The 12898-nt window shown below is 35.7% G+C and overlaps 1 protein-coding gene across 17 annotated transcripts in view; it reads right to left on the bottom strand.

Annotated features, from left to right (window-relative positions):
- The window catches only part of SOX5 (SRY-box transcription factor 5), a 1011218-nt gene that overhangs the window by 21507 nt on the left and 976813 nt on the right, over nucleotides 1–12898 (bottom strand). For all 17 annotated transcript variants that reach the window (XM_032284295.1, XM_032284302.1, XM_032284196.1 and 14 more), the window contains one exon: nucleotides 8577–8722. In XM_032284295.1, coding sequence (XP_032140186.1) covers nucleotides 8577–8722 — 146 coding nt within the window. The remainder of the gene's footprint in view (nucleotides 1–8576; nucleotides 8723–12898) is intronic.

Below are 12898 nucleotides of genomic sequence, written 5' to 3'. Positions count from 1 at the left end.
AACAAAGTAACTAAGATTGAGTATATTGTTTTTGCTTTCTTGACTCTAGGATGGGGTTTGGTGCATGGTGAAGACAGGAAGAATGAAGGAAGAAGCAGAAAAAATGAAGAACTGGAAAACAGATGCACAGGTTGTGGCGATGGTGATTGCTTAAATGAAATTCTTTTGATCAAGTCTCAAAAATGTGCTGAGGACTATACATGACCCATGCTGGGGCACAAGCGAATTGAACAGGAACTGAGTTACTTACTGGAATGCCCTTTCCATTGTCCATTAGAAAAGAGACTGGACTTTAAGCTGTAAGACTTTCAAAGACTGATCTATCACTTGAATTCCTCTAATCTTCTCTAATCTCAAGTTAAAAAAATTTCTTAAACAAAGAATTACAGAATGAGACCAAACTATGATGGGAAAGCCCTGTGAAAATGTCAAGGTACAAAATAAATATCAATAGCTGTTATACTCCTATGACATAGGCATAAGCGAGTCTTTATTTATTTATTTATTTTTGAGATGGAGTTTCACTCTTGTTGTCCAGTCGAGTACAATGGTGTCATCTCAGCTCACTGCAACCTCTGCCTCCTGGGTTCAAGTGATTCTCCTGCCTCAGCCTCCCCAGTAGCTGGGACTACCGGCATGTGCTACCACGCCTGGCTAATTTTTGTATTTTTAGTAGAGATGGAGTTTCTCCATGTTGGGCAGCTGGTCCTGAACTCCCAGCCTCAGGTAATCCAACCGCCTCAGGCTCCCAAAGTGCTGGGATTACAGGCATGAGCTACTGTGTCCAGCAAGTCTTTTTTTTATTTGTAAAAGAAGAGAAAATGTGTGACTGAAAAGATTCAATGAGACCCTTCAAATAAATTCTACATTCCTCATATTTTCCTAATAGTTGTAAATCCATACTGGTAAAATAGCTTGCAATGAATGTAATAAGGAATACATCTACTAAATATAGAGGGTAACTGCAAAACAAACTTATCCTTAATTATTTAAGTGTCTTAATGTGTAAGTGTCTTGAAGGCAGCTGTTTGATCTTGAAGAGAAGGAAGGGATCAAGGGAGAAAAGAAAGACCACTCTTTGACAGGCGAGGTTTTTACAAAGAGCAGTTCTGGTCCCATAACAAAAGTGCATCTTACTTTACTTATTGAAAATTAGGAAATTCAGAAATGCGGAATTACGTATGAAAATTTACAATCCCATAACCTTGGCATAGCTATTGTTGACATTTTGTTGTATATTCTTTTAGTCTTTTATCTATGCATCACGGAAATATACTTTAAAAAATATCGACATCATTCTATACATAGTGCTTTCAAACTTATTTTTTTCAGGAGTACTATTGTGAGCATATCCTTGAATCCTTAAACAAATAGACAATTTCAATCATCAGAGAGGCCTGTGGGTGTCTCTCTGAAAGCCCAATTTGGCATGCCCTATGAGTCTCATTTTATTGGACCATCCTACACTAACCCCTCTACCAGAATGATGTAAAGAACACAAGACTCTCTGTTTGAAAACATGCACAGCTTTTCTAGGCTTGAAAATTAAACCATAAAAAGTTTACTGGAAAAAAAAAAAACCTTTAAAAAGCTCCTTAAAAACTCACACCATAATTGCTCCCCACCAAGCGTGGGCACTTGCTAGCTGCAAGTAGTGGCACTGTGACAAATGTAGCAAAACTGAAAGCAGGCTATACTAAGAGAAAGAAAAAGTCTTCCACTGGCCATCTGTGAAAATAAGGCATGTGGCCATTAAATGCAGAGGCTGTAAATATACACAAACTCCATGAAGCAAATGGCAAAAAAGGACTAAACTTCAAGCTCAAACAAATCAAAATGTTTAATGCATAGTTACCACTGCTGGACGAAAACAGCTCTGATCTTTGCAGTCTGCAAACTCGGCATGTATTTCAATTAAATACCCCCAAAAAGAAAAGAAATGAAGAGAAAGACATGAAAAGACACAGAAGAAAACCGTCTAGAACAAAAGGCTATAGACATCCTATACTCAATTTCTAAAAACAAACAGCCCCTTTAACTTGCATCAGCCTGTCAAGAATGTCGATTGGAATTATTGAAAGGCTGACATATAGAGTGATGGATGGTGATGACATAATACCTATTTGCCTTTTTGTCATGGTCTTTGAAAACTGGCTGCTCTGTGCTGATAATATTCACTAAGGGGTTTTCCTCTCCCCTCCTGTCCCATAAGAAGTGTTCCCTAGCTAAGACACTCAGAATTAAGAAGGTTTTATGAATGAAAAACAAAAGGAAAGAAAACCTAAGGATCAAATGCCAACTTGCACACAAAAAGCTGGTGTGGATTTTCTAATAATCAGTTGCCTAGAAAGCAGTTTTCCTTTCATTTTATATAAATTTTCAGAGTAGAGAGACTCCAATAATAAGAAGGCAAATATTCAACTTCATGTTTTGTGTATCTTTTAATTAAAGTCACCAATAATTACATGTAAATGTAGAGATTAAAAAATAATATATGCTCACTTTAAAAAGAGAAAATATTAATCACTTGTGTTATTTTAATTTGTTCCTAGGCAAATTCTAGCCAGAAAATCTGCTTTACCACACTGTTGCAAAGATCCATCTTATTTTCATCCAGAAGGATTTACCCAACATGCCTACTTCCTTTATACAATTTTTCTCTAGCTATTGAAATATCTATTTCTAATTTGACTTTTATAATTTATTTTAGCTAAAGGCAACATTTATAAAACCCATCTGTAAATCATTAATTGAAGCATCTTCCACTGACTAGAGAGGCATGAGTTCCTTCAGAGTCACTTTTCAAAGCAAAACCTGTAATTCACAATTCCTCAGGCCTTCTCCTTATCTAAAGGAAGGAGCATGTGTTAGATAATGGTGAACTACATATATTGTGTCAGTTTCCGAAGAGTTAACACTGCTGGCCCCATCCATCAGATGGCCAGCGAAGCATCAGGAAAGAATGATGGATGTAAAATTATTACAGGGCTGCCATCCGATACACTTACTGCCATTTGTAACTAATGCTGGGAATGACATACTTTTTTTTCATTATTAAACATCCACATTAAGTCAACATTGGTCACTGTCATTTCATGTTTGGCACTCTGTTAAAGGGAAAGAAAAGGGTTGACAATGGCAGAAAAGAGATGGTTGTAATGGACGGGCTTCCAAGTGCCAGACAAATAAAATGAACCATTGTTTACAACCAGCTATATAGGCTGTGGTAAGGCTTCTTATGAATATGACTCAGAAAGAGTCAAAATTAGAAACTGTTTTCATTATCGAGTAAATTCTTAATTAAAATATGTGTTATTTACCAGATTTCCATCTTATTTGACAGAAAATTACAAAGAATTTGCACTAAAGCTCAGAAGAAAAAGTAAGACATTTTTCCAGCTATGATTTACAATGATAGATGAATTAATAGCCTGAATTATGTGTTGACATTCCAGGTACACTGTACGCAATTAATGTTCAGTGAATAAATTCTCTACCTTAAATATATGCACACATTTACATGCTTATTTTTGCGAGTGACATCTGTTTTACATAAGAAAAGGAATACAGAAGTCGGTCTTAACATGTATACGGCATGTATGTGAACATACATTTACAGATTTAACCTGTCATCAAGCAATGTCTCTTGTACACATGCTTGTGTGTCATTTAATTCTTCATGAACCCCAGACAAGGTATAAGACACTGGACATGTAATAGTAGAAAAGCAAAAGATAGATAGATGGCAACAATTATAAAACAAACAAAATAAACCAGTTTCATGAAGGAAATATTTGAGAGATTTGATATCATTTTTATAATGCGGCTGTGGCTGACAATCTCCTTTTCCTACCCAATAGCCATTGTCTTTCTTTTTTCTCCAGCTAATGTTACCTTTGATCTCAAGATATCCCTTGATCTCAGAGAAGATAGAACTAGTTCTCTAATTTAGTGTTAAAAAATAATTCATGATGAATTTTAAACAGTCTCTTTCCTTCGGCCAATAACTGTCTTAAAGATGTTCACATGACCCAGTTCTAGCCAATGAGATGTTTGTGGAAGGCAGCTTGAGAAGAGAAATCAAATATCTGTTTGAATGAAGCCTGAAGTTAGCAAAGAGAAAATGATTTCTGCTTTCTGAGTCTGCCTGCCTTTATGTGGATGCAATAGCTGCAGGTGCAACGATTTTGTGACCCAAAGGGAAAAGTCAAAAGAATCGCAGATTTCAACTCTGATATCAAGCAGATGAACTAATGCCACCAACCTCCTACTCCTGAACTTCATTATATGATAAAAATGAATCACTATTTAAGCTACCATATTCAGATTTCCTGATACAAGTAGTGAAACTCATTCCTAACAGCTATGACAGTATAGGCACAGTCTTCCCAGGATAATTATAATTGGAGTGAGTGACACAAACAGAAAAGCTTCTGTTCTATTTTTCATTTCAGCTGAGGACACTGGGCCTCTATTGTATTAACACTGTCTGGTAGGATCAGGACGACAAAAACTGGGGTTTTTATAATCTCTTATTAATATGGATACTTTCAAACACAAGCTCAAGAACTTGCCCTTGACTCTATGAACAAAATTGTGCCATCTGGGTGGTAATGAAGCAAAGTATGTTTTTTACAAAGCAAAATATGTGAGGTTTCTTTCTGTTCCTTCATACCTGAGAAGTTACTTTTTCATCCACAACACTAATCTGTAACAAAGCTGTGTGGTAAAAGATAGCATTATTTGAATATACTATCAGTCTACAACTAACCAGAGATGACAATTACAAATAACACTGTGTCCCAGAGTTTCCAAGAAACCTGACACACACAGTTCTTGGGTATGTTGAAACACTTCCAAGAAAAGTAAAGAAATTAAAAAAAATCGTTTACAAGTCTTCCATTAAAATGTGTTTCTGGAAAAATGACTTTCATGATGTGTTTTGGTACATATCACTCAGAAATCACTGGTCTCTATCTTCACACCTCTAATTGTTTTCACTGTCCAGTTACAGCTTTTCAGAATTAAGACCTTCTAGCTGGGATAACCATGTGACTGGCTATTTGAGATGTGAAGAAAAGTTAATGTGTATAAGGCTGTGTGCCTAAGAAAACAGACCTCCACAACAAGATTCCAATTATCTGGTATCTTTTAGGTTGATGTAAAGCACCAGGTTGGACCTCTTTTCTTTTGTTCCTTTCTCCCAGTTCCTTCCCTTCTTTCTTTCTGCTTTATCTCTCACACTCCTTACCTTACACATCTTTTCTGGGTTTAGGGAGTTAGGAATATTATTATTATTACTTTGAGACAGAGTCATCCAGGCTGGTGTGCAATGGCATGATCGCAGCTCTCTGCAACCTCTGCCTCCCAGGTTAAAGCCATTCTCCTGCTTCAGCCTCCCGAGCAGCACGTCCGGCCAATTTTTTGTATCTTGAGTAGAGACGGGGTTTCATCACGTTGGTCAGGCTGATCTCGAACTCCTGACCTCATGATCTGCCCACCTCGGCCTCCCAAAGAAGTCCTGGGATTATAGGCGTGAACTACCACACCTAGCCGGGAGTATTATTTTAGACAGAAAAACATGCCCTTCTTTTGGGATTCAAGTACTAGAAGATGATAGTACAAAATGTAAGAGGAATTTATCATATATTATTTAATGTCTTTCCTAAACTCTATGGCAACATTTCAAACCAATTACTGATCCACATATTTATTGGCCATAGATAATACTGAGTGATCATAAAACTCAAATAAAACGATAGGTATTAGAAAAATAACACAATACACATGGACATGTGGTTCATGTGAAAGAAAATGTGTCTACCTTTGTCAATTCAAGTACATAACGGATTTGACATGCTAAGCAATATGAGGTCTTTATTCAATTCTATAGGTGGGCTCACACACATAAATATGTAATGAGTAACAGTCAAATAATAATTTGATCCAAACTGTAAGCTCTATAAAGGGAGAACTCACATTTTCTGGCTTAACACAATACCTCCAATACATATCACAGCCTCTAATACATAGCATGTGCTAATGTTCAATAATTACTAATTAAAAGATATAAGTATGACATTATTATCTCATTTTCATGAGTTACACAGACACAGATTGATCATTTATATTCTAGAAATGATACTCAAGTTATTTCAACAGGAAAAGTCAACCACAAACTATAGTAATATCTCCTTCAAAGAGTTTCAATAATTTCAATTACATTTTCAGGTGTCAGGGTAACATAAGGGATGAGATAATTCAGATCCTTTGGTTGAGAAGGTTTCCTTTTACATTACAAGAGTTTGTCATACTATTACAATAATGAAAGTGCTCACTTTCATAATTTAAGTTTTTCACGTAAAAAATTATAAGACTATAGCTCAAGATGTAACTCAACTACATCAAAAGTGCATGGTGACAAGATACAGGAATGAAGAACTTCTTGAGAACAGAGACATCTTAACTGTCCAACAGGTTTTGGCAGGTATTATTTAAAAAATAGATTTTTTTAAGTTGTTATAACTCTACAAAAGAGAAAGGAAAGTTGAAGCAGTAGCTATCAACAGAGGCAACTCTCACTCCTGCAACCCAAGTAAGAGGTGCTAATCAGAGAAATAAAGTATGATTGTGGAGATGGAACAAGAAGTGGAAATAAGGTCCCCTAACAATGGGCAAGTATATAATAAAGTGAATGCAGATGGTTCCACTCCTCTTACTTAATCAAAAGGCTGTGCAGAGTCACTGGAGCCAGCATAAAGTCATGTGTTAGAACAACAGCTGATCTGTATTAGAGAAGATTAACTCACAGTGCCATGGCGGAGGTCTCGGGATTATTTTATGTACTTCCATTGCCTTACAAGCCGTCAGCACAATTATTGCCCTCCGATCTGAATGACTGATCTGTAACCACAGCTAAACAGCACGCTGCTTAGGGGCCTAGGAGCTTCATGAAGATGAATTTCCATACCATCAAAGTACTTTTAATGGGCTCCCTGATCCAGCCACAAGGCCTGCTTTACAAGTATACAGAACTCAGGATGAAGGCTTCCTGTCCAAAAGGATTTGGTCGGTTGTCACTTGACAATTCCCAGCCAGCACTGGGGAAGAGAGGGGGGAGATAGGTAGAGTTGTCTCTGCTTTGGAGGATTAAAAAAAAAAAGGGTACAGATGCTTGCTGAATGCAACCAACTGCTGTATCCACAGCTGAATTCAATGCGCTTAACAAATAACGGCAATTTAGCTATGCTTGCGAGGAATAGCTTGAGTCACTTTGCATTAGCATCTGGCTGAGTGTTAAACTCATTTCTACATGGGGAGCAGAGAAAAGGAATTTCTGTTTAAGCATCCTTTCAAGAATGTTTAAATATTTGAATATAAATTCCTTTATGCTTGCTATCATTCCTTCTTAGAACTGTCACTTTGCTTTCCCCCTTCCTTTTGGTGCTTAGCTATAAAAATGTGCCCTTCTCAGGACACCAATGTCATACGTCTTATGTTGTAAGACTGCAAGGGATGTATACTGATCCATGCTTTGCTCTCCCCTCTGGACACACAATAGAACTGAAATCATTTCTCCATCCTCCACTTTTACCATATTAGGACCAGGGAAACAGCAGTTGTGACAGGATCACCCTTATCTTTCACCTTCACTATGCAGATTGCCAGCTTTTTAGTGATTATACATCAAACTCCATATAAAACCTGAGAAACTAGAAAGCTATCCAAATTAGCAATCTGCTCATTCTAGACAATTCTGTTTGACTCATAAGCTTCCCATTATGATTAGCTTTCCAGTTATTGCTAAGCAGCTGATCATTTTTTCTCTTATCTACTGAATCTAGAGGATTCTGTAAAGGGGACTAGGTAACATTCTAAAATTTCAATTCAAAACATGTCAGATATTCCAAAAGTACATAATTCTGATGACTTTACAACCTATAATATCTTTCTAAATAAAATACTATGTATGCTTAGACAAAAGGGCTTGAAATCATTGTATCTCAGACAAATTCAGACATTTTACTGGCCTTAGTTATAATACAAATAATGTCAAAATTTTAATAAATACATTTTGTTTTATGATAAAGACAAAATTTCCAGTTGCGAACTTGTCTAACACTTGACAGTGCTTTGCACTAGAAACATATTATGACAAGCTCAGGATCCTAAATACTTAGAATATGAGCATGGGTATCATCCAAGCTTATGCTGATTAAAGAAGATTCAGCATTTCAAATCCAGCTCATCCCCAAATACAAGTTAAGCATCTCTGAAAAGCAAAACTTTTAGTCAGACTCAGATATTTCAAATGCCATTTTGTTTTGATACAAGCTGTGGCATAAAAGGGGATATTCACTGTCAATAAGGTTTGGAGATAGATAAAGAGAATTATAACTCTTCCCATTTCCAGATGGTTTTGATTAGGATGACAATGAGGCCTTCTGAAGTGATGGAGGAAAAAAAGGGACAGAGAACCATCATTCTGAGGATGGTAAGACAATGAAAAGGTTTTTTTTTTAAAAGCATTAGGCAATTTAAATATTTTTAGAAAGTAAGTTATTTTATGAACTGACCTTTTCTGTTCGGCAGTTATTGAGACCCAGACTATTGACAACAGCCACCTTCCCATCAAGCACCTGTTGTTCCCGTCTAAGTTGTTCCTTCATTTGCCGAGCTTCTTGGATTGCCTTGGTGACAGCATCGTGGTCATTTAAGTAACCTGAAAATGAGACAGATCAAAGGACATCTTTTGTATGAATGCATGTCTACGCTAGCCTTTAACCATAAAAATCACTTCTTCTTTTGGTAACAGCTACTGTCCAACCTATAATGATTTCTCCATGCAATTCACCTAACATGAATAAATAAATAATTGACAATGACTAATTCACAGAGTCAAACATGCCATATATAAACATGTTTCTAATATGTTCAAATATCTGGAATAAAAATATAATATCTGTGTGAAATATGGTTGTTTCCAACTATTTTGAAATAAGTTAAAAATATAATTTTTAAGTAAATGCTTTATTATTCGAATATTACTTTGTAGTGCAAATAAAAAACCCATTTTTAATTTTTTTTCCTGCAAGGAACGTTTGAATGTTAGCATAGAATTTAGGTATTCATAAATATAACCATGATTATTGAGTCTCTCCTAGTAGTGGAAAGACCACTTAAGAGGGTCTGTATAGCACTATTAGGTTTGTTATATACAGAAGAAATAAATCATTATTAACTGACTGAAGAGCATTTTCCTCCTAAATCCATTTATGGTGAAATAAACCACAGGTGGCAGTGGTTTGCTATGGAAGCAAACTTGTAATAGGCTAAATTTCAAGCACAGAATGTAACCAAGCACCTGTAATTGTTTGATAGGAAACTGTGGCTACTCTCAACTATAGCCACACTTAATTCACACTCTTAGTAAGATGGCCAAATGATCAGCTTATGTATGTAACTCCACAGTCCATGGTTAGTAACACACACTACCAAAATATTGCTTTTACAGAATAACAGGTGTAACAACCAAAATTAATTTTTAACTTAATTTTAACACTGGTCATTTATTTATTTGATGCATGTTAGTATGATGAGCTGCATGATTTTAGAATAGAATATTGATGGAAAAAAATGTTTTGCAAACATTTAAAGAAAAGCTAATATCTCATCTTTTTCTCTCCCTATCTTTTAACTAGGGCATAAAATGGCATAAAATGAATCTGTAATATGAAATTGCCCAGAAAAGGGACTTGTTTGTGACACGAGGCTAAATCTAACCAGATCCATTGGTGAATTGTGACAGATGGAGGGACTGTGAGACAGAAGGCAGGCACTAATCACACATAAAATGACCGGCTTGCCTCAACATGTTCCATGGATTCCAGCAAACTTTACACCCTAATCCATTTTTAGAACAAAAAACATCTGGGCCATAAATCCTCTAATCTGCCAAAACACGCTATTAAATCCCATGATTTGTTGAAAAACACTAAGATTAAAGAAAGGAAATATAAAATGGCTAACTGCCGTGTTAGGAAAGTGTTATTAATACTCTTTGTCTCAATTATGAATGTTCTGGTACTAAAGAGCCTTGTCTAATCATGTCAGATTACACATCCTTGTTGTATTGCTAGAGTCTTCTATCTGATCTGGTGATTGCCAAAAAACACAGAATATTTTCTTGCTGCTTAAACGTTTCTATTCAAGAAACTGATGTCAGATTAGTGCAGTATTCAGTGCTGGCAGGTTTCTAAATGATCCATTTTCCCATATTACTATGCACAGAGTAGACCTGGTCCACTGAACTCCTTGAGGCAGAAGGAAAAGTTCCAGTGTAGGCGATAGAGAGGGGAAGCTTGAGACTGATTATATATTTTGCCTTTCAGAGCGAAATTCATTGGCGCTTATTCAAAGAATAAAACATCTCTGCTCATTATAAACACAATAATGAATTGAAAACAGCTCTAAACCTAGAACAGATCTTTAGGGTTAATATTTACTGTAAAAGACGATTGTATTTTATTATCCTCAACATCCTAATTTGGTTCTCCTGTGCATCCTTCTTAATGCATAATTCTTGAAGTTGTTCATGAACAATATTACTCTAGGTAGAAATACAACTCTCCCATGACAATGATGATCTTGGTATATGTTACTTTAGTAATATCTTAAGAGGGTCAGTCTGATTTTTCTATGCTCTAACCCCTGCTTATATACAACCTGGCATCATACATTTTTGTAGTCTATTTAGCTTCTATGTAGTCTAATTAGCTTCTCCAGAACACAAATATATTTGAAATGGCTTGGCACATGGCACTGAATAAAAGCATGAATTCTTTATGCTTTTTAGGGACTGCCAAGATAACATTGTGTAGGAAAGATGATTAATATAGATGCAAGAGGAATGTAAATTATTATGAGGGGGAGTAACTGACAGACCTATGTTCTGTAATGGTTATTTCCAATTTGAGATGTGTGTTTCTGTGCAGGTAGAAATAACTGTTGACTTTAAAATAAACATTTTTGCTTTTAGAGACTCTTGAGTTTTAGTTATAATGCTATATGAAATGTTAACATTTGTATCTGCTATGTTAAATCATAAAGCCATTTATATATGACAACATTCAATCTTAATAGGATTGTTTCCTGGTTCTTTACAGTTTGTTCTCATCATAGTCACTAAATCCTTAAGCCTGCTGACTCTGTCTCTCTCAGCAAACGGCCTTGCCTCTGGTTTTGGAAGGAGCATTAAGGCTAAGCTCTCACCTTCCTGACCCTACCCTCACTCTTACCTTCTGATGGCTTCAAATTCATTTCCATTTATGCCATTTTCTTCCTCCTGTTTCAATAAAAATGGTCCCTTTGCTCTCAATCAAGGCAAATTCCTAATCTCATGTTAGAGTTTTGGATTTATTTTTTTTTTTAAATATATACATATATATTATTGCATTTTAGGTTCTGGGGTACACGTAAAGAACATGCGGGATTGTTGCCTAGGTAAAAACATGGCAATATGTTTTTTTCTATACTTCTCTATTGATTATTCTATTTCTCACTGTATCATCTATCTAATCATCTCTACCACCTCAACTTGTAGATAAAGTTCTCCTTTCTCCTAAAGCAAGCAAATAAAGTATCTTCTTTAACTCCATTTTGCCTTCTTTTTCCAACATTGTTTCTCTTTTTATCTTCTAAGTCAAGCTTCTAAAAGTTGCATTATCTCATAATCTCCCTTTCCCTCCTTACTCTCCAATTCTCACCTCAATCTTGTTTCTGTTGCTATTGGTCTTTAGGTGTCAAATAAATCCAAAGGACATTTTCCATTTCTTGACAGGAATGACAGCACTGACCATCCTCTCATTATTGAAACTCATTTTAGCGTTATTCCTTTTTCCTCACTGCCTCCTCTGTGTTTGTATCCCTGGGATCCTTCCTTCTCCTAATCCTTAGATTTTGGTCCAAGATTCTAATCATCAGAAAAAGCATGTAAGTTTTGGAGCTGGGAAAGCTTGAATTGAAATCCTAGCTTTGACACTTACTAGCTATATGAATTGTTTTACTATTCTACATGGCAATTGTCTCATAAATTAAATAGGGGTAACACTCCATAACAGAAATGTCAAGATTAAGTGAGTTAACATAGTTTTTTAATTATAATAAATGGTCAATGAAAGCTATTCAGTAACTGTCACTTTATAAAGTGGCATAGTAAAATAAGTAGAATTTGGAAATTGGATTCAACTGGATCTGGGATTTCCACTTCTCAGTAAGTGTGATATTTGACAAATTTTAATGCTCAATCTAAGTTTTCATTTCTCTTACCCATAAAAGGAAGGTAAAGTTAATGGAAGAATTAGATGAAAAAACACATGTGAAGAAGCAGATAGCACTTGGTATCTGTGGAGGCAGGAAAAGATGTTAGACTCCTTTCTTTACTCTTTTCTTTACACTTTCATTTTCCCTATATGTTCATCCTTAGCACTCTTGTTAACCTGCGTTGACTATTATGATGAAATCTGTGGGGGCACGTCATTCACTGGCTGGCACAGAGGTTTGATGGAACGGGTGTCAGTCCATAAAGGCCAGAAAGATACACAATGGTTACCTGATAGATACATTTTATTTTGCCTTCATTATAGATTCAAGTAGCAATTGCATCTAAAGTCAGGATCAGATGGGAGGGCATGTGTATAGGAGAGGTTTGGTGAACCTCAATCTTAAGAGGAAAATGAGATGACAAAGGTCAATATAACTCACAGTTAACATCTCAGATGAGATTTGGAAAATGCAGGTAAGGAATCATTAATGTAAGAAATTTGTGAGATTCTGTAACTTTGTTAAATTCACTATAATTTTTTTTTTTTTTTTTTTTTTTTTTTTTTTTTTTTTTTTT

Source organism: Sapajus apella, unplaced genomic scaffold (genome assembly GCF_009761245.1).
Source record: "Sapajus apella isolate SASKATOON/1434 unplaced genomic scaffold, GSC_monkey_1.0 scaffold2, whole genome shotgun sequence".
Classification (NCBI taxonomy): domain Eukaryota; kingdom Metazoa; phylum Chordata; class Mammalia; order Primates; family Cebidae; genus Sapajus; species Sapajus apella.
Note: the sequence above shows the minus strand (reverse complement) of the source record. Positions and strands in the feature narration are given on the sequence as shown.